At 42.5% G+C, this 27478-nt stretch overlaps 1 protein-coding gene across 2 annotated transcripts in view; it reads right to left on the bottom strand.

Annotated features, from left to right (window-relative positions):
• Nucleotides 1-27260, bottom strand: part of pdzrn3b (PDZ domain containing RING finger 3b) — a 101452-nt gene extending 74192 nt beyond the window's left edge. The window contains exons 1-3 of one of the 2 annotated variants that reach the window (XM_080892732.1): nucleotides 26394-27260; nucleotides 19520-19606; nucleotides 17563-17670 (exon numbers count right to left, since the gene is read on the bottom strand). In XM_080892732.1, coding sequence (XP_080748858.1) covers nucleotides 17563-17670; nucleotides 19520-19606; nucleotides 26394-27107 — 909 coding nt within the window. In that variant the 5' untranslated portion in view covers nucleotides 27108-27260. The remainder of the gene's footprint in view (nucleotides 1-17562; nucleotides 17671-19519; nucleotides 19607-26393) is intronic. The other variant, XM_080892733.1, reaches the window with a different exon arrangement.
• Nucleotides 27261-27478: the final 218 nt, after the last annotated feature.

Genomic DNA, 27478 nt, shown 5'->3' with positions numbered 1-27478 from the left:
TTGTTGTACTCATAAACATATATTGAGTAGAGCAGGGGCGGGCAACTCCAGGCTTCGAGGGTCCTGCAGGTTTTAGATATCACTGTGGGTCAACACACCTGAATCACATGATTAGTTCTTTACCAGGCCTCTGGAGAACTTCAAGACATGTTGAGGAGGTCATTTAGCCATTTGAATCAGCTGTATTGGCTCAAGGACACATCTGCAGGACACCGGCCCTTGAGGCCTGGAGTTGCCCCACCCTTGGAGTGGAGTCTAATTAACCCTTCAAACAAACTGATAGATATCAGTTTATCATAAACTTTGAATTGATTCATTAAAAATTCTTAGGAGTGGGCACCTGTTTGTTATGTCACCTACTGTTCGACTTAAGTGTCCTAAAAATCATACTTTGGTGTCAAAGTCCAGCAATGTTAGCAGAGGCTAACAGCTGCTAACAGAAGCTAACGGCAGCTAACAGGGACTAACAGACTAACAGCAGCTAACAGGGACTAACAGCAGCTAACAGCCTCAAAAACAGTGGGCACTTACCGAAAGAAAAGTTTGGTAAGTATATCTCAACAACTCACCTCAGTATCAATGTCACCAGACAGAAATGAGCATCACTGACTCACTTACTCTTTTCAGACCACAGCCTCCTTAATAAATAGACGTGGAGACCTGGCTGTGGTAAACAGCTGACTGACAGCCTACACTCACTGCAAATAAATGGTGGCCAGAGTTGGCAGTAGCCACAATAGCAAGAATTGAGCACTTGAATTGCTCAGGAGTAAAACAACAGAATTCAGCTGCAGTCTACAGAATCTAAGCAGTTATATCTCTATGTTGTATCGTTATAGTCTACAATGCATTTGGTTCCCTAAGGCAAGCCAATGATGGTAATAGTAGTGGAAAGGGGTGGGTACATGCAAAAAAAAAAAAAAAAAAAGTTAGCATGAAGTTCACTTTCCTAGCAAACACCCAGAGCACTCCTGATTACCCTCAGCCTGGTTAAAGGCTTCTGTGAGTCTCGTCAGAGGAAGGTCGCAGATGAAAGATGTTTGATCAGAGATCCGTCTGTCTCCCTTAAATGTACACTCTTACATAAATATTGACATGGTTTTTTTTTCCTTTTTGAAAGGGCCAAGTAATTTGTCGAGTGGTAGAAAACTGCTGGGATAGCTGAAGCATGTTTGGTAAATTCCTCTAGGCTTTAAACATGTTTGAAAAGTGTTGACTTTCACCAGTTGATGAATTACTCACTCTCCAAAGAAACCCCCTCCCCCCAATTTAACGAACCAAATTTGTCCACTTGAATGGCAGCGTACATGCCGATGTCCGCTAGTTCCATGCAGCTGCGGGCAACATCAAAAACACTAAATCCACTTACTCAACACTTGTAAATGCCCAGTGATCGATGACAAAGGCATTTGTCTGGACGCATTTTGAAGGAGCCTTCAAATGTTGGCTCAAGTAAGGATTTGTATATTTGTCTAAAAACCTGCCTGATAACTCCCTGACAAATAGCGACGGCACATAAATGTCAGTGTGGAGAAAGCCAGGTTTGTGTGCGGCACCATTCTCAATGTTGAGACAGTTTTTGGACAGAGAAAAGTTTGGAAGGAGAGCGACTGTGGGGGGAAAACATACAAAACAAAAATGCCTATTGTTGCTCACAGTCAGCTACTCTGCACAGTCAATTTTTCAACAAAGTTCACAAAGTGCAGCACATTTGGTTCAGATCAGTAAGGTCGTGACCCACATAGGGTTTATTTGGACCTTTGCACTAAAATAATCACACTGTGCTGACTTCTGCTGTGACAGACATTAAAAGTCTGGAACCACTTCTCTTTCTAACCAAGCCCTAAATGAAAATGTGAACGTGGGGGGGGTGGGTGGTTGCCTGAATTGTGTGAATTCTGGACGTGGAAATGTTTCTCACAGGAGCTGAAATGCTTTCCTGGGGACGAATGACAGAGTTAAGAGCTGCAGTTGTGGTCCCTTACCTCAAAGAAGCTGACTCGCAAGATAGAGATTTTTTTGGTGAGGGGGTGTTCATTTGAGACAGAGGAGCTTTTAGTTTACCTTTATGTGCAAAATGCAGACAGACATGCGGTTCTTATTTTCACAGCACCAGGCAATAATGTTTGAAAAATATTACACCAACCATCAAATCTGGTAGGAACGTGGAAAAAAAAAAAAAGTTGCTGCATGCCAAAAAAACAAAAGTGAGGACAGCAAAATGCTGACAGAGAAACTACAGATGCTCGGGGAGTTTTGTCTTGGGAGGCCGTCCCTGCGGCATTCGCCCTGTATTGTGCAAGCCTGTTGTCTCTGAACGGGCCGAGTGCTCAAACAGCACCAACTCTCCAAAAATCAGATAAAGGCCTTGTTTAGATGTACCAAGGGACAGCTGGAGGAGGGCTTACATTTCTTTGGCTCCGATTCAAGGAATTTGAGTTGAGGAGCACAACGCATACCCTTTACCTGAGATACCTTGTTTGAATCTCAAACTCCAGGCTACGACAGCAGCTATGCAGCACAGCATAACCTGTCATGTTGAACATGAACAAATGCTTTTTTTATTTCTTCTACCGAGTCCGGGATCGAGCTGGGCCTCTGTGTGTGTGCTTTTTCTAACTCATAAGCCCAAAAATAAAGGGCCTTGTGTAAGATCCGCTGTGTATGGAAGCCAAGCTCCAGCAGCCAGCATGCCTTTGCTGAGAGACAGCAGCTGTTGGCCTGATATAGCATGGCTAGAGAGGAAAGAGGCCACGGTGCTACAACCAGCCTTGTTCGTTCACAGGCTTGCCCTCCCTTTCCCTTCAAGGGTCTTCTTTAACGACAACAGCAGAAAAAAAGTTAGCTAGCACATTTGGCGTACAACCAAAAAATAAATAAATAAATAAAACTAATTAAAAAATGATTTCTTATTTCCATGCAACGATTTCAAAGCCAAGTAAAGTGAGGCAGTTTCCCCCTTAATGTGGCCCAATTCTGCTTTATCTACATCAGTCCTGCTTCTGATGGCTGGATTCCTGAGCTCTCATATTTTCCTTTTTTTTTTTTTTCTTCTGTTATCGCCCAAAGTGCATGCCCTGGCAGAATAAGGCTTGATGATGCTGTACGATATGAAAACAAAAGAGGAATAGATATCTGGTATAAATCTAAGCTGTGTCTGAGATATGGCGGGTCCTTATGCTTAGCAAAGCTAGAGAGAATTAAAATTCCCTTGCAGACATGCACTCCCTTAATCTGACAATATGTGAACATATCTATTCCGTATACAAATGCACTCATGCGGTATTTTTCCATAACCCTGGACAGCCATCTTGCCAGGTCAGACCGAGTGTCTGCATGTATCTCTCCTTTGTCCTGAGTTGGTCATATTGTTAAAGTCCATGTTTTTTCCCCCTTACACAAAGGATATGTATATTTGTCATTTTCTACACTTCAGTATCATCGCTGGTCACACAAAATGCCGAGACATCTTTCAAGTATCATTCACTGAGCTCTTATAATTTCACACTGATAAATCAAAATGCCCATAACATATAAACTATACTAAACCACACCACCACAATATTCACAGTGTCTCTGACAGGCTACACTAATGAAGTTTACCAGTAAAGACAAGTTGAGTGTTGACAAAATGTTAAAAACCTGAAGTTTGTTCACCGCTTCCGTCATCGTTTCTGAGTTTACAGCAGCATTATTCATAAATGGCAGTTTCCAGCAGGGTTATCCAAAAACTTTACTCGATACACTAAAATCTACTTTTGGCTGCTGCCTTATTCACAACGTGTCACCACAGCAGGTAGCTCCAGGAGTTGTATTTGGCTGATTTTTTTTTCCATGCTGGATGCCGCTCCTGACACAATCCCAAAGGAATCGAACTGTGGATCTTTGCCTGCTGGGTGAATGTGTAAACCACTATACCATTAAGCTAACCAGCACTAAAAATCACTCCTGGATTAGATCACTACGATTTGCAGCGGTACAATACCAACAGTGCCGTGTTCATCCCCTCCAGCTGACATATAACTTCACACATCAGTGCTGCAGACAGGCAGTCACACGGCCCCTCCCCTCACTAGTAGCTGAACACATTAACAGTAGCTGACAACACTGAGCAACATGTTATAAGGAATTCTGAGAGTTCAGTAAAGCTCCCATTCAACAACACTAAAACATTTAAAGCATTAACATAAATGATAACACTGCTGGTGCATACGTTAGCATTAGCCATTTAACTATTAGCATTTGCCCTGCTATTAAGTTCTCATTAATGTAGCAAGAACTGGATATAGCTAATGGCTAACAGTGTTAATGTGGAAGCTAGGCTGCAAATGCTATCAGTCCGACCTGTCATTAACAAAGTCAGTAATTTAACACGATAACACAGTTAAGTGCAACTAACAATGTTTGTTTTTACATGCACTTAAGTCCCAGATCTTGTCACTGGTTGACTTTTATAAAAATGAATAATGACTCTATTTTTTTTTTTAAACGATTTTTTTCTCCTACGGGTATCAGTATCGAGTTTCAAACATCATCAATTGCTTTTAACAAATGATCCCTGACAATGACAAAGGATAAATGAATCTCTAACAGTTATTTTATATTCTTCATTTGAGAAAGGTGAGCTCTTAAAATCTACAATTCCTAAACTGTGTATGGATCCACTGTCATGACTACATATGTGCGTAGTCTCTCTAACTGTGTGAGTAACTTAACCAACGAGTACTGTGGCTCTTTCCATTAGTTTTGTGGAAATGCTGTTAGGCAAGTTGCACTTAACCTTTGCATAGATTAAAATGCTAAAGACTTCTTAGAGAAAAACTAACATTCTGAGTAGTAGACATAAGCGATTCAGTCTTCTTCTGAAGCATATCCAAAGATCCTGTGGCCTCTTTAAGAAAATACTATCTAAAGTAAAACATGATTTCATCCCTGCTCAATGTTCTGGACTCACTGATGTACACATAGACCTAAATACTTCAGAACACTGCAGACAAAAACAATGTCTGCCTTACCCTGCAATAGTTTTCCATCTTCCCTCTTGGCACATGCAGCCTCCTTCCATTTATTTTCAGGGTAAACCTTCACAGATGGAGCAAATGTGGAAACTGTAGTGACAAAAGGCTTAATATCCCAGTATTTAAAAGTAAGCCCAAGGCAGCTGGGCTTATGGTGTTATGAGTGTTAAAAGAGCCTACAATGGACTTACAGAGGCCTATTGTCCAAGCAGAATTGGCATGACGTTAGAGACATTACACATTAAATTACACTTCTTTTTCCTTTCTTGGTCTTTCTGACTTTCTGCTGTGAGACTACTGTTTTCATAAGATGGTTTAAGAGGGAAAACATTCCCTTTCAAGTTAGCTGGGAATTCTTACCCAGGGGAATATGCTTTACCACCTGCATATATCAATCACACAGCGAGAATATGGAGGGAAGAAGAGGGGGAAAAAAAACAAAAAACTGCTTGGATCTCTCTCCAACAAGCAGACAAAATGGCTGCGACTGCACGTCTTCTGGCATGTGGCAAATGCAACATATTCTCGCGGAGGTTCTAATCAAAGAAGCGCTCTGTTAACACGGAGTAAAGGTATTTTATTGATATCTTGGCGTTGACCTTGGCACGGGGCTCTGAGCTCTCAGTCGGTGGTCCGGGCCTTCTCCTGAGCTTGCCGGTGATTTTCTCTGCCTCAGAGCTATCGTATGTCATAATCTACAGGAATTTGTGGATACAATCTATTCAGCCCCAGATACACGGTGCACCGTTTTCAGGAGAGCACAGAATCCGTAGTGGATCAGGGTTAACAGAAGAGACGAGTTATTAAACATATGCTTTTAATAAAGAAGAATAACAGAAGTGCCAACTCAAGCCAACCCAAATTCCTTTTTTTTTTCCCTCCCCCAACTACATAACTAAACACCTTTTCACAGATGAGCTTTGAACATTGTGACTAAGTTAAATGTGCTTTTTTTAAGCCATCACTAGAAATATATTACTCTGTGATACAGAACATGTGGGATATATATTACAGCATAAACACAGGTGGAATCAGAGCACAGAGAATTGTGCACTTGGAGGGAGAGCACCTGTACTTTCTCAGAGAAAAGGGGAGTATCAAGAGAGAGCACACTGTACTTCCCGCTATAGAATAACTCATCCTCTTGAGAGCAGGGAAAAAGTAAGACATAAGCAAGGATGTGTGAGGGAGGCGCCTGCAGAACATCTCTCTCTCCCCATTTCTCCACGTCCCTGAAAAGCTTGCTCAATGAGCCGGTTCCGACCATTCCTCCGGGCTGTTTGTCAAAAAAGGAAAGAGGAAGTCTTGAATGAGACAGAGAGGTAACACTTGAAAGGGAACATCTCTCTCAGGGGAACAAGAGAAAGGCCAGAGCAAAGCGGCGTAACTGAGACGGAGAGCCACGCCGATGAACAATGCTTTCTATTTGCACACATTTGCATAAGAAAAGGCAGCACAGCAGCCACCAGTTCCCCTAGTCGGCTGGTGAAAGGATGGGCACGCTAGACCTTCTAAAGAGGAGCTGGGGAGAATGGGAGTGGTGAAAGTGGGGCGTGTTGTCAGGATTAGCTGGTAGAGTGAAGAAAACATTTTGATAAGGGACGCCAGGCTTCCACTTCTCAACTACTGTTGTGAGTCTAACTGAAGGCATGTTGTACCACAACAAACTGCTGAACACCTCACACTGAGGGGAGGTGCCAAACATGTTGAAGTTTAAACAGGTGTACAGGTGTAGGTGTAATGCTAATGTTGCACTGCATGACTGCTGTGCGCAAAAATGTTATGGTAGGTATTTGCTATTAATTCTGTTAAAGAGAAAAATGATTCCACCTAAAGTTTCATGCTTACACTCTTGGATGAGAATAAATTGCAACCATTCAGTCCATCCTCTGTGTGAAGCAAGCCATTTTAGCTTCCTTCACTCTCGTTTTAAACCAACCATCTTGCAATTGGCTGCCCCTCGTAATCAAGTTTTAATCAGGAGGTGGGTGGGGCTTCTAGGCTCCAGAGCAGAGTTCCTGAGATGGCCATATTAGGGATATATCCTTTCAAATAATCCCTGGGATTATTAGCTCATTACTTGAAACTCAAATAATGTTCAACATGAGCCTCCACTTTCATAACAGTACATATGTGACAAAGTATAGGGGGGGAAAAAAACAAAAAACAAAAAAAAAAAACAGACAATAGGTCTCTCTTTAAGTTGGCATGTGTTGTTATATCCCAATTAGCCCAGATATTACAGAACATCTGTCTGTACAGGAGGGACAATTATGCACAGTGATGTCAACCTTGTGTGTTTTGCATCTGTTAAATCCTAATGGAGCCTCAAAAAAAGAAAAAAAGGAACCTAACATCTGCTGGCAGTGCTATCAACGGCCCCTAGTGCCGCAGCAGTGTGCAGTGCCTGATTAGGCTCGATCTGGTGGGTTAATTAAAATGTAAGCAAATTTTCGATGCAATTTGGAACATGAGAATAGAAGTCGTGAATATGGCACAATATGAGAACTGTTAAAAAATAAATAAATAAAATCACACACTGCAAGCTTACTCTGACATGCTCCTGAATACATACTTTAATTATTGGCAAATGCAATGGTTTAATCCAATCACATTTGATCTGGAATACCAAGACTGACAGCACGACTGACGCACTTGATACAGTGCAGGCGTGGACTACAGCTCGCCACGCTACATTCATCATGCGCTGCTGGCCGTTATCGGTTGAATGGGCAGCCACCTAAGGCACGTCCCTCTCACCTCGCCAAGAATGTAAAGTCTCAGAAAGCCAGGAGGCTTAATGCTAAAATCAATACCTCTGACCCTGGACTCCTCCTGTGTTGTCCTTGCTGATGGTCAGTCGTGGACCTTTTAAGTTCTGGGGAACCATTAAGTTTAATGATTTCAGGAGTTAAGAAGAGATGAAGTGTTTCAGAACGTAGGGAGATCTTAAAGGCAGGCAGACTTGGAGACGCATGAAAAACATCTCTGATGTCACCACACAGATGGAAGTGAGCATGATTAACAAGCAAGTTGAGATTAGAGTCCTACAGAGCTGTGGGAAAAGAAATGAAGTCCACTTCATCATCTCGCTGGAACGACAACTGTAATCCTTCCATATGAGAGGAAGACAAGCATACTCTGGCACTTTGATTGATGAGCAAAATCTATAGCCTATAATCTGCAGGAGGACCGACGCTGGATCACACGGTGCCACACAAACCATGTTTAAATCACTGTCAGTAGCAATTTCCATAGAAACAAATATACAGAGTGTCTGCCGCCAACAAACAAGAGATGGAATCCATGTCATAAAACAGGAAAGTCCCTGTGTATCAACGCACCGGTCGTAAAAAACAGACTTGTGTCAGGCAAGAAACAACTGCAGGCACCGTTTGGCTCAATTTCTACTCTACAAAATGGAACAAACAAAAGCTGCATGCATAGGAACACCTTACCATGTATTCTTAAGTTTGCTGCCGGAGCTCAGCAGCCTGTTTCTCCACTTAATTGATTTCCCTGCAAGGAGTACTCCCTCCCTCGCCAGTCCCCGTTTATTTTATTATTTATTTGCCGTAATGCTCCTATCACAGTTCACTGGAGTTCACTATAGAGGCCTAATGTTACATGTTACAGTAAGTACTTTCAGTCTTTTTTTTGTCAAAGACTTCAAGACTTCTGGCTTCTTTGCAGCAGAAACCAAGCAGAGAGATTTACAACTTCTTAAAAGTACTAACAGTAAGTTTTTAAACTGTGGTCTGCATAATGAAGAATAAATCTGCTGACGACTGTCATCGCTTTCATTAGGCTGATGGTTTTAGGACTGTGCCACTGTTTCAGATCTGCTCTCTTGTGAGATCCCTGCTGTGATCATGTCAAATATTGAGAAAGCTACGCTGACGCGTGGCGCTATTTTTGGTGCAGCTGAATGGATGACGGGAGGACTGAAGTTTGAAGTGGCAATGTGCGTACTAAACTGTGGTCTTGCAGTCTCCCCGGGGAAGGAGTTACATGTTTTCTTGAACTGACTGACTATTTCCAGTTTGGAGGGGGAGCGCTGCTGTTTGATATGCAATAGAAATGATTAAATTGTCGTGCTCCAAAAGGGAAGAAAAAGGCAAATCACAAAAAAAAAAAAAAGAAAAGTGTGTCGTTATGGTATAATTACTGTGACTCGTGTGCCTTTTTGTTGCTATTTAACAAGGCAATTTCATTGATAGTCTCTACTATGGTAGAATGCGAGCGTGAGAGAGAGACATTGGCAGGAACAGTGAGAGGGAGTGGGCGGTGATTAACATGCTAGAGTCAGGATGCATTTCAGAGGGGCACTGGGAGGAAACGACGGGCCATTACAGCACAACTAAGGGTCTGTTAATCAGCCTATTAGGGTTTAATTGAGGGTAGTTAATTAGGAGTCGGTGGGCAGTCTGTGCTCGGGGGTCAGGGGCTGACATGAGAAGCAGCTGACAGAGCAACCGGAGCTGATTGTTGCTGATGTATTTGCACAACGCCAGTGATTGATTGACAGGAAAATTGGTCTAAATTGCACCTATCTGTCCCTACCCGTTCTTAAACCTTTTAGGAACCATAAATTAAGCCCACTGTAGCTGTGAGCGAGGGAGCCAGTCGGGACTGTGTCGGAGCAGAGTGAGCGCGTTTACAGTGTGCCCCAGACTGTATGTCTCCACAAAAAATCATCACGCGCCCGCTCGCCTTTAAGGGCAGAAGCTGTTTAAAGTAAGTGGAAAATACAATTAATAAAAAAAATAAAATATAAAAAAAAAAGCACACAAAGGGAGCAGCTTTCTGGCTACAGTGAAGTTTAAGCACACCTCACACTAACGCTACACTGACATGACTCCACATCTTAAAATCTAATTTTTTTCCCTCTCCCCCAATATGGAGTAGTGGAAACAAAGATGTGCTTGTCCTTGTTTCTTAAAGCCAGCTCTGCATAGGGCACTGGCTACTACCAGAAGCTGATTATGGACTCTTTTAAAGTTAGATTTGATTTAATGTCCTGCTCTTGCCTCAGCTGGACCACGGGGGCACAGGAATGCGGCCCGCTGCTAGGATTGGCCCACGTAGCCTGTGGTGGATTCATCCTGTCCAGGGCCAGTCAGGAGCAACAGAGCTCGCCTATCTGGGGAATAAACACGTCGTTCCCGCACGGGGGCCCAAAATCCAATAAAGGGCCGGACAAAGGCCCGTTTCTTGCCTCAGAATGCCAAACAACATGTGATCCCCTTAAGGGAAATAACTATGTCTGCTCCTCATAGGCCTCCGGGTCAGAAATAACGCCTGGGGAACTTCTTAACACATGTCCTGTTAGAGAGGCCATGTGCAGTTTCAACTGGTTAGAGACAATAAGGGACAAGCCAATCATACCGGTCTGTCATAAGATGGCATTTAAAAAAAATAAATCCAGACATGAGCAACAAGCCAACAAATCCCACAATTTTAATCGCCTACTACATCAACTCCAATGAAACCAAGCTTTGCCAGCAAACAGTATCTGAAGGGAAACGAATGACAGGGTCGATGACAAAAGGCAGCATTTTGCTTTTGCTGGTCCTCACACCAAGGAGGAATAAAGGGCCATTGACACCCGTGCTTCGAACTCACCTCCAACAGAGCTCACTTCACATTTCATGTCAGTCACTGCTAAATGCTATCTGGCTGGGTTTTATGCTCTCTCTGACCTGGTGACTTGATACTCAAGGAGCTGCGGGGAGGCTTTAGGTGTTTAATGCTCGACTGTGGGCAAGCACACAACTCATACAGTGTCAAGGCTTAAAGCAAGGAGTGTTTCTGTGGCTGAGATATATTTGTGGTGCTGGTGGTGGTCAGGGTATAAAACAAAGACGTTTTTCTTTCAGACACTGTGTGCACAACAGAATGTGACTGAATGCTTGAATAAATAAATAAATCAGAGTTGAGGTTTTGGAAAAAAATATAATTTGCTTTCACTCAATTAAAATAAACCAGTTGACACATATTACAAATATGTTAAAATTGTCTTTATAATTGTAAAGAACATCACAAAATGAAGACCAGTGCTGATTTTTTTTTTTGTAGATTTCAGTTTATTGTTCTCTTTAGTGTCCTCTGCTTTGAAAAATTTGCTCAAAGCACCTACTGGTGTCAAAGATTCATTCATTCACTTTTAAACTTGCACACTTTGATAGCTGCAGAGTGTTTCTGTGAGATTTCTGGACTCGTTCCAAACTATCAAGTCGCATCTCTTCGTCTTGGGTGAGTTTTTAATGGAACAATTTTATCTCAACCTCCTTACTGAAGCCAACCAGAAAAAAAAGGGCGCATAGCCTGTTAGTTTAATTAGTAAGCTATCAACGAGACTTCTAATCTAACAAACCCCTACTGGGTCATGGCCTACTTGGTCTCGAGACTATAAGATAAATGATCCTGCTCCACCTTCAACCTAATCGCTCGGTTACTCTTGAGTGATAATAGGAAAGTAAACTGAACTGAATTTTTTCACATTCGGTGACAGACTGCAAGTAGTTATGGTTGCCCAGAGATTGAGCGTGCGACATCATCACCATGTGGGCAACCACGTTCGATTGCAAGGTGACTGGGCTGGTCCAAACAGTCACGGTCTGACCTGACTGACTGTAATCACTCTGGTGAAGGTTTGCAAATAATCGCTGACTAATTTATAACCACAGACAGATTGAGTGGAACGCGTTGGCAAAGAGACAGTCTGCAATAACGAGCGCAACTCATCTGTGACGTGTCTTCTTGCAATAGGGGACTACGCTCCACAGGTTGCAAACTGTTTGGGTTGCTATCGAAAACCCAGGTTGCTAAGAGCGTCTGTAATTTAGCAGTTAAATTGTGGTTGTCACCATTTCTTTATTAAGAATTTATTTTTATTTTTTAAATATGGATGGACTCTGAATGTAAGCAGTTAAGTGAGTTTGTATTTTATGTATGTAGACAGTAAACAGATTATCAATTTTTGCTGCACAAACAACGTAATTGCTAACTTGAGCTCATTCAGCTGCAAACTTGTAACGGACCGACTCAATCCTTATCGCCGTCCCGACACACCAAAATCACCTTGAAGACAGAAACTGACTGCAATTTGTCACAGAACTGGACCCATTTTGGAAACAACCATTAACAACGGCAACAAGATTACAAGTTCATCATATATGATGACAGTAATGTTGGTGTAAAGGTGTGGGAGCTGGAGGTGTGGATGTTTTGATCGTTAGACCTAAGCATCAGACTAATATTGTGTTAGCTGTTCCTCTCCAGCTAACACAATATTTATATGAATGTGTAGAAGCTTTGCTTTGAGATTCTGGTGCCTTTTGGATCATATTGTGTTTATTTTCTAGTGAGTGACACTCTAATGTTTTATTAATCTGTTACTAAGACTACAGTAATTAGCCGCCAGTTTATGACTTCTCCATCCGTCCACCTCCACTCTCTCTTCTGGTCTTTTTTAATGTTATTTTTATTTGTTTTAAACAGGACTTTATAATTTTCACAAAATAAAGACTTCCTGTTTTTATACATAGACAAACAGCCATAGCATAGCTGTGGGAAAGTTAAAAAACATAACCAAGATTTACCATAGAAATAATGATCTACAGTCATATATTATACAACCCAGTGCCAGAATTCTGGCAAAGTGTAGGAGACCTTTGAGCCCTGCAGCTAGTACCAAGTAAGAAGCTGCAGATGTGCTGCCTTAATAAGCACTACAGTTCTATATTCTAAATATTGAACTGAAATTAATTCTTCAAGCTGTAGCATCTACGATGCAGTTAACTTCAGCTCCAAGGCCAAAGCCCATCGATTATTCCAACCTGAAGTAACATAAGCTTGTGTTGAACATAATAAATATGATACGGGTGTTTTAGGACTAGTGCTCAAGTTTACACATTGTTACACATTCATATAAATATTGTGTTAGCTGGGACACATTCCTGCAGGCTAGCCACTGCTCTGATCAAAAACACAACAGGCGTAACACGTAGAGGCGGATATGTCCTAGTGTAGGGCTGTGCGATATGACCAAAATCTCATATCCCGATATAAGAATTCTATCGTCCCGATAACGATATAAATCACAAAAATGTAACATTTTCTGTAAATTCTGTGAATCTCGTGCAGCTCTACTTGCGGGAAGTGTTTCCAGCTGCGCGTCCTTTACCCGGAGTCGAGTGTTTTAACCGATGCATGAAACAATAAATTTTTAGACATAAGTTGTAACGGCCGCCGTTTTCTTTGTGAGTATTTATTACACGGAGTTACACGGCATCCGATATATATCGTTATATCGAACAACCCTATCCTAGTGTCTGTTTATTTTAAAGTAACTGTTTCTGTTCACCTTCTGACCTAAACAAACAAACAAACAAAAAAAGCCTTGCTGAGGTTTTACAAGGTGACATTTACAACAGCAGCCCAGGCGTCTCCGTTCTCTTCCTAGCTTCACACTTTGGAGCCTACACAGAAAACATCCCGTTCACCCTGAGAGCTCAGGGGCAGCCATCCTGGGATTGTGACACTGGCTTAGTCACGTTGAATAGCAAAGAGGCTTGAAGAGAGTGGAAGTTCATTTATGTAGGAAAACGCACAGCAGCAAGAGGCTCTTTATCTGTGTGAAGTGAGGCTGAAGACAAAATGCTGGGATTACATTTACACGAGAAAAACATTCTTAATCAGATCTAAAAAGTCAACTCATGCCCGAAGACATGATTAGGGAAGTCGGGTACCAGTGCGAGGTTCAATCAGAACTTATTTATCAAATCCTGGCACAATCCCAGCAGATCCTGACCAGAGTGCTAAGATTCTGCAGCTTGCAGAGAGGTGAGCCAAAGCAAACACAACTCAAGGTTGTTTTTTTTTTAAAAAGAAAAAAAAAAAAGAAGTGTCTGAACAAGAAGGTACTCGTGTGCTGATTCATACCAGCCTGCAGCTCGGTTAGAGGACAGCCATCTGCTGTCGCACTCCCCCGCTAAGAGCCTGTTATAGCAGGACAAGCCACGAATCATCAGGTACATGTTACATCCATATAGATTTACTGGAACTAACACTTCTACTACAGGTAGAGAAAAACAGCGGGGCTGATGACAGCGCTGTCTCCACAGGTGCACGAGCATTTCACTGCTCCGTAATGTGATTGGTCCTTTACAGAGCAGTTGAGCCCCCATGGCAGGATTTTGAAGGGCTGTCAAAACGATCCCATCTATAGGCTTGCAAATCAGATTTCATGAGTTAGGATAAAAAAAACCAAAAAAAAACCCAAAAAGCTATTTTTTTTCCCATTTCCACTATAATGGAAAATGAGGGCACTGATGCTAAAAATAAAGGATTCCACATTTATTAATTATTTCTTATTAAAGCTGTATTAATCAATATTTTTTCCCCTCTTAGGGCAGAGGAAATGTGCAAAGGTGCATTATGAAAAATCGTTTATAGTTACAACCCACTGAGAATGACTGAGGCTTTTTAGAACCTCTTATAGCCCAGAGTTTTGATATTCAAACTCCAGTACTTTGTTTTGCAAGTAGCTTATCAGACTCGCAAACAACACATGAGAGTGTTGGTTTGTTGATGAACACAGCAGAGCATCAAGCAGTTAAAAAGACCGATGGCAGAATTAAAAGGAAAGCAAATGTGAGACTTATATTCTTAAGGCTCAGCCAATTAGAGTAAAAAAATAGGACGGCAGCCTCCTTTTGAAATAAATTAGCGGTTGCCTGGTGACTGGGCTAATTTGCTTTTTGCTGCTCTCGCCGACTGAGAGCCAACCTGCCTCTAAACAACACATCCCAACTCAGAGTAAGTGCAATCGCTCTCAGACAGATTGGTGACGGTTTGCAATCAATCTGAGTCAGATTCTTGTTACATTCCTCTGTAAAAGTAATGTTGTTGAGCGTCATCGTTTTGCAGACATGTAGCCATCCTCTTCTCTCTTATTCCATTTCAAATCTATGAGGGGCTGCTTGGACTGTGAATGAAAAAGTTAATGTCAATTTCTGTATGTGGGCACAGCAACAGGTTTCCATCAGATGGCAACAGGCAGCTTTTACCAGTTTATCACAGTTAGTTACCGTGTTAACACAAACAGATTGCGTCTCACTGCCAACTTGATTCTATTCAATTACAAATACACAGCAGAACGATAGACAGACTCATTCTTATTGTTGTTCCGTTGCCATCGTCATGCATCAAAACGTGCTTTGATGCAAAGTTATCCTTGGACCACTTCAGTCAAAAAAAAGATTGTTAGTTTGTCGTCTGCTTTTCACTTTTCCATCTACTTGTCTAAGAAAAACGAGCTAATTTCAGAAGTAAGAACATGGATTTAAAAACCAATCTGAAGATATCACCTTGGCCTCGGGGAACGTTCGGGCAGGCAGGAGGATTAAAAAGATAAACTGGAAAATTACTCGTAAAAATTGAGCGCCGATGATTAGCTGTGGGCCTAATCAGAAAAGGAAACCTCACACCCTGCCTGATATTTACACATCCTGCAACCATACTGAAAAGCAGCACAGATAAAATTAAACAAAGGTCTTAAGCAAGCATGATTTCCACTACTACTACTACTACAAAAAAGGATAACACAGCAGTCACGGATATCATATTTTATGTGCATGAAAAACAATCTCTGGTAAAACACGAGATAAACCAGGTTTGACTGTTCCTGCAATTCCAGCATACATCACAGGATGCTAAACAGGACACAGTTACAGGCTGCTTGGTTTCTACCAAACACCGTGAAACTGCCTTCAGGCACTTGGGCTTCATCGTCTTTGATTCTTGACAGCGAACAAACAAAGTTCACAGACCCAGTCACCTCAGGTCCAGAATAAAAGCTGTGCAACAGCAAATTGTGTTTTGATGTCACATTTCTTATTGTGGTCCAGGAATCCGTGACATTGTACTTTCTTGCTTCAACCAGTCAACCAAAAAAAAAAAAAAAGCAGCCTTGGAAATATAAGCTGCCTCGCTCTCAGGTTTCCCTTCCGATGAATGGCGTAAATGTGACGTATCGGCCTTTAACGGTCTATTAAATCTGATGATTTATTTGCTGGGTATTGTATGGCAATCCCTCACTTCTCGTCAAGAAAAGGTTACTTTATAGGAACCTGTGCTACCTCCTTAGGCCTTTCCTGCACTGGAGAGATTCTGTGGCTTCACCTACAATAGCGCGAAAACAATATGAAAAACACGAGGGAAGCATTATCCTATAGCAAATTCCGTCCTCTCCGCTCCGGATTGGCTATCACAGCATTAAACCCCATAGATACACCTTCTCAAGTAACCAAATACAGCGACATCTGGCCCATTAACGCATGCATCCTGTGCTTACACGCGCCCAGGCAAACATGTGCACGCAAACTCATAAAGCCAAGCAGGGCAGATGCTCGCAAAGACACACACTTGTACACGTTCGTGTGACATATGAGCTAATCTCCCCACACATCAGCTAGCAGCCCACGGCAAGTCCCTTTAGGTCTCGAGTCGCTGATCTCTGAGTGGCTTTTTTGGTTCAACCGGCCCTCGTTACGAGGTCTTAAGTTGCAGAGAGCACCAAGACACTTGACTGTGTTAGCTCAGGAGGTCTAAACCAAAGACAAGCACATCATAACCTCTCAGTCACGACGTCGCCAGATTTACAACCATATTATTTGGAACAACAGCGTGAGGCTTTCTCCAGAGGACTTGTGGCATTTTTTTTGCAAGTAGTTAGCATTCGACTGCATAAATGACAGGATAGAGCGATCAGCGGAGTCCAGATGTTGGGAGTCTTCTTTTTTCGTGTGTGTAAACACTTTCCACAAGCGTCTCTGTGAGCAATGAGCTGGTCAAAAATGCTCCGGGGGCAATTTCACTGAGGTTTAACAATAAAGCCAGCGACAAGCCATATTTGTCATCTTGCGGCCGGCGGTAATACACACTTGCAATTGACATAAACGACTCATTTCAAAGCAGCCGTTGTGAGCGATTCTGGTTGACAACCATTCTATAAAAGCAACCTTTGTGATGCTGAGTTTTTCAATGGATCCCTCAAGTTGACCTCAGGGTGAGCTGGCCTTTCCACATCAAGTTCTGTTTAGAGACGAAAGGGGGACGCTTCATGGCTGCTCTGTCGAAAGGGATTTATTTGCTGGGACGAGAGAAGTAAAAGACATCTTTTCCTCTCCCTCGCTATCAGCCAGCAACAGTAAAGACAGACAGCCTCGCCTCAGGTTTATCTCGGCCTATCTGCAATGATGCCCTACTTGACATCGCCAATGTCGACTGGTAGAATCGTATCAGAGACGTTCACCGTCTGCAGGATTGACTTTCGGGAGCGCCAACAAAAGGCCAAAATGCTAATTCAGGTTCCATACGTCACGCATTGCGTTCAGCTTGAGCTCAGAGCTCAAACATACACAAAGATGGAGTGATTCTTTGGTGTTTCTCCCTCTTTATGGTGCAGACAGTCATTACATCAGTAGTTCCCCCCCCCCCTCCCATTTACATGAAGCATTACAGAGGAGGACACACATACCTCTATTATTCTGTCGTGGATCTGAAGGCCTCCCTCTTTGTCTGCTGGACCTTTCTCCACGATCTTGGACACAAAGATTCCTTCATTCGAAGTGCTGTCGTTGTCGTCCTGCGGGAATAAATTGCAGGCATGTTCAGCGGATTAATGGAAGCACAGCGCTCACAGGGCTCGTTAAGGAAAGGAAAGCCTATAGAAGTCTCAATAAATCGCGCAATAAAAGTACTTTTAAAAAACACTGGAAACACTGGGTTTGGTTGTTGTGGGCAAAACCACATGAGCGTCTGTACAACGCTTTGCAAGCCTACAAAGTTGAAGGTTTAGTTCACCCAAATAACAAAGAAAAAAAAAATCCCAAGCAAACTATTGCTGCCACCCCTATAAATGACACAAACAACATTTAGTTTGGCCTTGAGATTTAAGGGAGATTTCCAGTGAATCCACAAAATTTTACTGCCAGCAGTTTCTTTTACTGGCAGCAGTAATTTCCAGGCAGATATCTCAAATCAGGGCACACAGAAAACAAAAATATCTGGAAGGCTCAACAGCAACAAGACTAAGTGAAAAAATATGGCTTTTTGCAATTTCTGTGAAATGCCCTTTTAACCCTACCCTTGAGTGTGGACTTAGGGATAAGCTTTAACTTCACATGCTTCCCAGGCCTTAAAGGGTTGACCCTGGTCTACAGAAGGGCCTAAATGTTGACACGCGGACATGCTGTAGGGGCATGAAGTAGCCTACATCCGACTCTGTGGCCGTGACCCCAGAGTCAGAGCTAAGTCTGGGTTAACAGCTATGTTAGTACTCTCTTTAAAACCACATGTAAATGTGTACCACACTCCTGCTGGGCTCTGTGACACAACTACATTTTACTAGGTACTTAAAGAAACCCCAGAAGTTACAGAACAGATGCTAATTAATAATTTCTGGTCTGCTTCCTCTTTCAGGGACATCGTGTACAGTGTTAACACTGCAGTGCTTTTGCTGCAAGTTCCACAACATGCCTACTACTACTTTGCCTCACCGCTATCACATGAGCTGCAGACAAACAAGCTCATCTAGGAGACCACAAATCCTGGCAGTTGATTGCGCTCACCATGCCATACCAGTATAACAGCCACATGAAACACACATTTCAAAGGCTGCTAGGATATTAGCCACTTCCAATTCTAATGAGTAGCTTCTTACACCACCTGATGATTTGAGGCTCACTAGGAAAGCAAAAGCCAAGTATTATCTCCGCTGTCGTACAAGTTTGATGCATGGCTCTGTCACAGCAACTCCACGAGCAAATCTACGGTTAAATGTCGATCTTTTTATAGCTTCCTGCTATAAAAAGTTTTACTGCGATAATCTATGTCACTGCTGAAAAGTGCGTCACTGTGGCTGTGGAAAACCAAGTCTGCAACAGTGGAAGTGAAACAGATACGGCGTTTCAATAAGACCTCGGCTGCAGAAAGAAGCTCCGTGTATGGGAGATGCCAGCGTTGAGATATTTTCCAACCCTTCACTCGGCAGAGCGCGTGGCATCATTAATGACTTTAACTTCAGGGGCCTCGAGGCAGAAAGCGGCTGAGAAAAGTTCAGTCTGGGTTTAAAAGACCCTTTCCTCTCCTCTGTGTTTACCTCACCACCAAAATCCCCTCAATTAGAGACAAAACAACTGTGGTGGAAGCCATAATCCCAGATTTAACTCCCATAAAAGTAATTATAGTTTTTTTTTAATCTGTAATGCCAAATCCGCTAAACCAGACCAATATATAAACACAATAAAACTTGATAGATGCGGTCCATCTATCCACAGTCAAAAAAAAAAAAAACATGCACGACTGTCTAAGTTGCGGCAGTCAGCACAGAGGAGGCTTGTGGTACTTCCACTATTTGCCATTTGACACTTGGCTGATCACCGGGGAGGGGGTGGGGGAGACGGAACCTCCAAGTTGCTCAGCTTTCAACCTACCACGCATGGCCTTCCTCCTATGATGTTAAAACCCAGAGAGCCGCCCTCACGAAGAAGGACAACGGTCACGCTTTTAGTCTCGCCTTCCTACAAACAGACAGGAGAGACACACGTGAGCAAAGAGATGGCAGGAAGTTATTCAACATAGACAACAACTCAATATTAATCTTAATTAATCTTTTTATTCTTTTAAATTCAAAGAGTGAAACTTTCAAAACACAGGGGCTATATTGTACTCATATTTTGATAGCATCTGTCTAACTTTCAGGTTGTATTCACCAGCTACAACTGCTGCAAGCAAACAGATGTTCCTAATTCTCTGTGGTAGCCCAACAACAAAATAAGAAACTATTGACTGCTCTATTGTCAATAAACTCTCTTCATGCCTTGTTTGTCATTAACATCCAGCCAAACATGGTTTCTTCAAAAGAAAATATCACTTGCTGCTCAAAATGGCCAAATACTCACTACATAGCAGAAAGCAAACAAACACTGTTAGCTTAGTAGCCAGATCTTTTCAGCAGTTCCTTGAATCTTTTGGTTAGACATCTTTGTATATTATGGTACTGCTTCTGCTGTGTAACTATTAAAGGAAATCTTACGTGTAAAAAGTTCAGCACATGACCAAAAGAACCGGGCTGTCAACACATTACACCATGAAGCTCCCAGCGCACCATTTGTGTGCTGGTGTTAATGACTCACCAACCTCGCTCTGTAATTTTACATAGTCTGCCACAGCTGCTGGAATATGCATGTCCATCAATCTGCATGTCAAAGTACCCTGAACCTCAAGCTGCCCCCAATGTGCCATCAAAGTGTGAGTGTCTGCATGAATCTTAGGCTACATCCACACTAGCCCTCCGCTATCTTTGTTTAATTGGTCACATGACTGCATCACATGACTAAAACGTGTCATCGTTTTCGAAAAGGCTCCGGGTTCACTGTCACTGCAACGCCAAAACGGCGTTTTCAAATGTATCTGCTTTGGAGAGCGTTTGAAAACGCTGCGTTTTCCTTGACCGAAAACGCTGTCTCAGTGTGGACGGAAGGCCAAACCGGAGAGAAAAAGATGCGTTTTCAAATGAAAACGTATTAGTGTGGACATGGCTTCAGGCAAAGCACTTATGTGTATGTATATGTGTGAATGAGTGAATAAAGACTTGTACTAGAAAATGCTTTGAGTGCTCAGCTAGAGTAGAAGCACTTCACAAGTACCAGTCCATTTACAAATTAAGCTAGTCATTATTCAAGTTAACTCTGAATTACTTATCATAAATGATTTGATTACAAGTAACAGTTGTGCATAACTAAAAACAGACAACTTCAGTCTCAGGCCCACAACCATTTTTTAAAAAAATGCCAATCCAGTGCTAGCCAGTGTTGGTGTAACATATGAACTACAGCATCCATGTATATAGATTACTTGTTCGTTGTAACTTTAAAGTCAAAAGGTCAGCTTTGTAATTCAAATACTGTTATTTTATTCCAATGAAGGAACTGGTTGCTATTGAAGTGTTCCAACATTTCCCTGCTCCTTTTGTTGTGCAGAGTGGAATCTGGCCATTGAGCCGGTCAGCATGTGAAGGTCATTTAGTGAGATGACAAAGAGATTTGCAGTTACACAGTTGGAGCATTCGCATTGTCCTGACCCAGGGTGATAATAAGAGTCTGTCAGCTGCTACAAAGCTCAATTCCTCTTGTTGAAGAAGTACCTGCAAGCTAAGCACAGCTCCACAACGTCGCTGCTGAGGAGGACTAAGATGCTGGTGCTACAGTTCAGAACTGCAAAACTAGCAAAAGCGAGTTTCTTTCTAGTTAGGTGGTGGACAAACTGCTGCCTATATCAACCTGTTATGCAGTGAGCTAAAGTGGACAAACTCGGGTAAATTTACAGTGGGTTACACACCTTCTGGACAATATAAATGAGCACAGGATGGTACAAATTTTTCGCTACAACATAACAGCTGGTATGTAGTTTCTAATGGCCGGAATCTTGTAATGTAACAAGTTACTTTAGCTTCTTCAAATTTCACCATTCTCCAGGGCTTAGCCAGCACACCCAGCCTGAAATGATGACCAGGTCAAAGAAGAGAACCGCTCTCTCACGAACCGTTGTCCTATGTAAATGAATACACCAGCGGGCCTCTTGACTCAGAAGCTACATGACATGAAAACCTCTGGGAAACTCGCAGAGTCAGCCCTTAATCTGTTTTTTTAAGGAGGACTTAGAGGGGAGCTATGAGGTAACATAATTTCAGCTGCCGCTCCAGTATTCTGCGAAACACTGAGACTAAATATAAAGCAGATATTACTGGCATGTACAGCATCCTGACTGCCATATAGCCTAAAAACACCAGCATGTGCAAGTCTGGCCCTGCAGGAATGTGCGCTTCTGTCACGACAGCATTAGTGGCACATGCTTCCGAATTATAGTGAACTACAGCCGTCGCTGTCAACAAGAAGACAGTTGGGCATTATGCTTGTTGAGACAAAGTGGAATTAATATGACAAATGAAAAAAAGGTACAAAGCAATTGGCTTTTCCATCCTCTTCACTTATGCTGAATGTGTCACAGGCCTCAAAACAAACTAGTCTTCAAATTTCATCCACAAGAACCATTAAAATGAACAATTATGAAGCTTTTCTCCCCCCCCCTTCCCCTCTCTTCCCTTCTCACCACATCTGCAAACACTCTAACAATGATCCAACCCCCCAAAAATGAAGTAAACGTCTTCAGGATGAGGTTGCAAATTTACTAAAAACATCAGGTGTGCTTGAGTTATATTAAAGACTAAAAAGAAAAACTGATGTGCTAAACACCACCAAAACAAAACCGTGGAGACACAATGACATGGGCGCTACAGCAAGTAAACAAAAGCTCCGTGGGGAGAAAAAAAAAACAACAAAACTTTGTTGGTGAGGTAAGAAATGGCACGCTGGCAGTGAAACTTTAGTCTGCTGCTCACTTGTGACTTGGCACACTCACGGTGAGCCTTCACCTCAGCACTCGTCACACTTTCCGAGTCTGTCCTCCATCAAGCTGCCTTCCCCCTGTCTAACTCTTAATATAGTTCACCTAATTATAGTGTAGGTACTGTAATACAGAACAAAAAGGGAACATATTGATTTATAAACTACTGGCATGTGGTCAAGAGACAGAAACTCAGTGACCTTGTAAATGTAGGGCAGTTTACCCCATTAATGAGGTAGTGAAGTCTATTTCAAATCAATGACAAGGATTATCACTCAATGCTAATGTATATACACAAAGGAACCAGCAGCCTAATGCATTTTTATTAGACGAAATGGGCATCTTCAATGAATACATGATGGCTTTTATTAATGTGATCTGTCATGTTCAATTGATAGCCACGCTTGTGAAATAACTAATAGCTTCCTTTGTTCTGTTAAGCTATCTCACAGAGCCCTGCTTTAAAAAAAAAAAGAGTCCACAATTAGCCTAATCAGTTTGAGGTCACAATTACTCCAATCAAATTCAATGCAGGATCGATCAGTTTGATGTCTTGTGATTTTAAAAGACACTTGTTATTAGATCAAGAACCTTTAATGCTGTCATCTGCAGCCAAAGGGGATCTTGGTTCAAAAACACAGATCCAATCTTTTATGGAGAGTGTGACAACACTTCTAACAGCCCTGCAATGAACCACAGTAAAGATCTGAGCTTTTTGTTCATTGATTTTCCATCAGTTTTATTTGTCTTTCTTGCATTTAGTATTAAATAATCTTTCTTTTAAATACCAGTCAGTTACTCCTCATCTCCCAGTTTTTGGCATTAAAAGACATTGAAGTTGAGGAGTGGTGGAATCTCTAAACTAAAGTAAGTTGCCAGTCAGCTGTAACAATGGACTTGCATTCATCCTTTGGTAGTGATCTGATGATCAGTACTGAGCAAAGGTTTTGAGCCAACACTCTGTTTGCTAGGACATTGGGAAATAGGAGGCAGCGATTTATTGAAACATGTGCAAACATACAGGAAAACACAGTTTATAAGGCAAGCACAGAGTTTGCGCAATTCTAACGAGCTTGAAAACTCGAATTTGCTAAGACCACCTTTATTCTTCAGCACACCCTGAACTAGTTCTCCAGGCTCCCTGAACAACATTCAGAGCTCTTCTTTGGATGTTGGCTGCCTTTTGTCCTGTTCTCTGTCAAGATGCTTCAGTAATGTTGATGTCTGGGCTTTGGGGTAGCCAATCCATGACTGACAGTGTTCCACAGTATGTTTTTCTATCCAGGTATGTGTTTGGGAACACTGTCATACTGAAAAATTAAGTTGTTGCCAATCAGATGTTTTCCAGGTGGTATTGCATGGTTGATCAAAATCTGACTGTACTTTTTGGAGTTCATAATTCCATCAATTTTGACAAGATCTCCAACACCACCAGCTGAGATGCAGCCCAAACGATGACGGAGCCCCCAGCGTGTTTTACAGGTAACTACCGGCACTCACTGTTATACCTCTTTCCTGACCTTTTATTTTTGGTTCAATAATTTGAAACAAAATTTTCAAATCTGAATTCCACAGCCCAGAAGATGATTTTCAGCTTTTCAGTTGTGTAATTTAGCATACTTCAGTCTTTCGTCCCCGTTTCCCTTCCTTAAGAATGCCACCCTCCACTGAGACCATTTCTGATGAGGGTTCAATGAACAGCAGATGGGTTAACTGCAGGGCCAGATGCATCTCTCAGGTCCCGTGTCAGGACTTGTTATATTTTTAATATTTTTTTAAGGACATGATTTTCAGCTGCTGCTTGGTTAGTTTAACAGGCTTCCCACTTCTCCCTTTGTCTACTTTCAAAATCTCTGAAAATGGTCAAGTGCAGAGTTGAAAACGAGTGAAAATACCACAAATATCCAAAGAAAACTTTACAAAGCCTGGACAGTGCCAAAAACTGCTTTAAAAAAGAAGAATGCCACAAAGGTTGCAAGAAAGTCTGGCTTCTTTAATATAACCTAAAATATAAAGAAATATCAGGTAGCCTGAGACTTCTGCATAGTACTGCATGTCATAAAACTGCATTAAAACCTTTTTCCCCCAATGATCTTTTGAATTGTGAAATGCACCTCCCATTGGATGCACTCCATTTAGCGCGTTCCAGGTCCGTGGTATTGTGAATGCTGGCTCACTAGCATGGCTTCAAAGGAGTAGGTCCATCAGACAAGTCATTACCTGGGCTTTTGCTGCTTTGGCATGTCAAAATATCCCTTTTCGGAAATTACCAATAACACACTGATGTAATTAGGCTCTTGATTACTGAAATCATGAGAAAAAAAAAAAAAAAGGGAGCAAAGATTTTGGACAGACTGCCTCTAACAGCTAATCCCAGTTCGTATTCACATTTGTGAGAGAACCTCATTCCTGTTCACTGCTTGACTGGATCCAATGAAAGGCCTTTCGAGATAGAAAGAAATAAAGAAACCGCTTCTAACGAGTTGCAATATCACCCACAGATATTAAATCTCATCCTCAGAAAAGTTCTCAACCATTCCTGTATCTCATACATATGTTCAAAGCATGCCTCAAGTGCAGACGTTATTCCTTCTGTTTTTACGTTAGAACAGCCACAATGGCAATAACACACTTAATGTAGAGCTCAATGGCAGGACTGAGATGCCGCTGTCAAATGAGCTATGATAACTTGCTGCGCTACAGGCCCAGGAAGCTTCTTTATACCAGCATGAGCGATTTCCCGATTTGCCTGCATCGGTGCTTTTGATGCGCAATTTACCAGTCTACTAGAACACATTTTACTGGGAGCTGAGCCCGTAATGAACAAATGAAAGCACCCAGCAAAAGCAGGGGGAGGAAAAGAGAGTGAAATCTTTGATAGGTGATTTATTAAAGAACTTCTGGGACATAAAAAGGGTGTAATTTTTTTTTTTTTTTTTTTTTTTTTTTTTTTAAAGGCACATCCCATTCATCCATATTTCTACTAATAATTATTTCTCCTCTAAAACAAAACCCTGACCACTCCCATTTGCTAATCCCAGCAGCAGTGCAAGCACCATACACTAATTCAATTCATTACCAGATTTATGAACTCCTGCATCCTTTATGATGTTGATAATGGGCCACTGGGTTTATAAATTTGAACCATAAAACATCCTTACATCAGCTCTTCCTCAGCCCCCCCCCCCCCCCCCCCCACCTCGCAGGGGCCTTGCACAGATCAAGCTTTACTGTTTTTAAGGCCTTTTGGGACCTCATAAGCCCTTACTAGCGCATTCAACTTTGGTGCCAGCAACTCTGCTGCAGCCCTGATTCTAATTTGTTATGATGGTCTCGGGGGAAAGGGCGAACATCCGATGACAAAAAGCCTCAAACAAGCATGCTGTGAGGGGGTGAGGCATTATAACTGGAACCTGGTTCTTGTTGTGTACAGAACTGCAGTAAATATTTAGCCCTCCCCCCACCCCACATTTACTGCCAGCTGGCCAAGAGGCACAGCTGACATCCATGTCTCAAAGCAGGCAGCCAAGGCACGAAGTTCTCCTGGAAACACCAGGGGAAAAAAAGAAAAAAGCAGAATCGCCAACAACATTGACTTCCTTTTCCAGTTGGGTTGAAGTTAAACAAAAAGGCAGCCACCCAAACAACAAGGAGGCCCAGTTAAAGTAACATTTTAAGAACTCCCATAGTGCCGACAAAAACATGCTGAGGAAGATATTTTACAGCCTATAAAAGTTGGCCTTAAGGCAATTGCCTTATGCGCAGTGCATGTCAGGATCAACTTTAAGTTGCAGTGGAATTATTTTATTCTCACAGAACACAGATTTTCCAGGCGTCACACTGTGGATGACAGCAGGGAGAAGCTACTGGGAATCACTCAGAGCAAAAACTTTTCCTGCTTACCTTGCAGGAGAAAGCCACGGTCTTGGTGAGGGAGTCGATCCTCTCGCTGTATTCTGTGAATTTCTTCTGATACTTGAGCGCTGTCATCTGCAGCTCGCTGTGCACGGCGGAAAGTTGTGCCAGGAGCGCCTTCTCCCTCTTGTTTGCTTCTATGGTCTGCTTCTTGAACTCCCTATCCAGGATGATCATTCTGCACTGCAGCGCGCTGTTGTGCGCCTTCAGGGCTCTCAGGCAGCAGTGGCTATTTGATTTCTGCTCCTTTTGGGTGAGCATCAGCCCGCAGCCGCTCTCGCAAACCTCCACCGGTCTGTAGTCGCACGTCTCCCGCATGTGAGCATCCACGTCCCGCAGGTTGAGCACCTCGCTGCATCCTCTGTTCCTGCACTTCGCCGGGGAGTAGTCGCACATCTCGGCGTGCTCGGCCAGATGCTGCAGCTTCACCACGGCATCGCAGCCCCTCGTATGGTTATCGCATTTAATCTCCAGCTTCAGGATGAGGTTCTTTAGAGGCAGGACGTGGTTCAGCTCTTTGGTGGAGATCCGCTGACATTTGACCGGGCAGCTGCTCTGCTGGACGACCCAGGGCAGCACGCAGCCAGAGCAAAAGACGTGACCGCACGGAGTCGTCAGCGGGTCCTCCAGGACTTTATTGCACAAGTTGCATTTGAAATCCGGGTCCACAGTCCCCTTGAAGCGGTCCAACTCGAATCCCATGGTTTCCCTAAATCCAGAGACAAACTTGTGGACTCCCCACCCCCGCAGATCTAAGTCGGAGGAGCAGTGGGGCGTTTTTCTCTTAGCTGGTCATTGGTGGAGCGTTCGCCGAGACCTACTTGCTCCGAGCTCTCCTCACTGTCTAAACTCTACTAATTGACCGAGACTTTTTGGTGCCTTCAGGAGCGCCTCGTACGCGAACTCTCTAAAGTTAGAAGTTAGAAGTTTTTCACCCTGAAAAATAGATATATTTCGTTTCCTTTGCACGCAAAAAAATGTTTTTTGTAACTGCAAAGGAAAAGGTGAAATCAGGAAAAGGTGACAATTTTTAGGGCCGTTTATGACACGTAAAAGCAACAATTTCTGAACCA

Source organism: Rhamphochromis sp. 'chilingali', assembly GCF_963969265.1.
Source record: "Rhamphochromis sp. 'chilingali' genome assembly, chromosome: 9".
NCBI classification, from domain to species: domain Eukaryota; kingdom Metazoa; phylum Chordata; class Actinopteri; order Cichliformes; family Cichlidae; genus Rhamphochromis; species Rhamphochromis sp. 'chilingali'.
The sequence above is the reverse complement of the archived record's forward strand: the minus strand, read 5'-3'. Positions and strand labels throughout refer to the sequence as shown.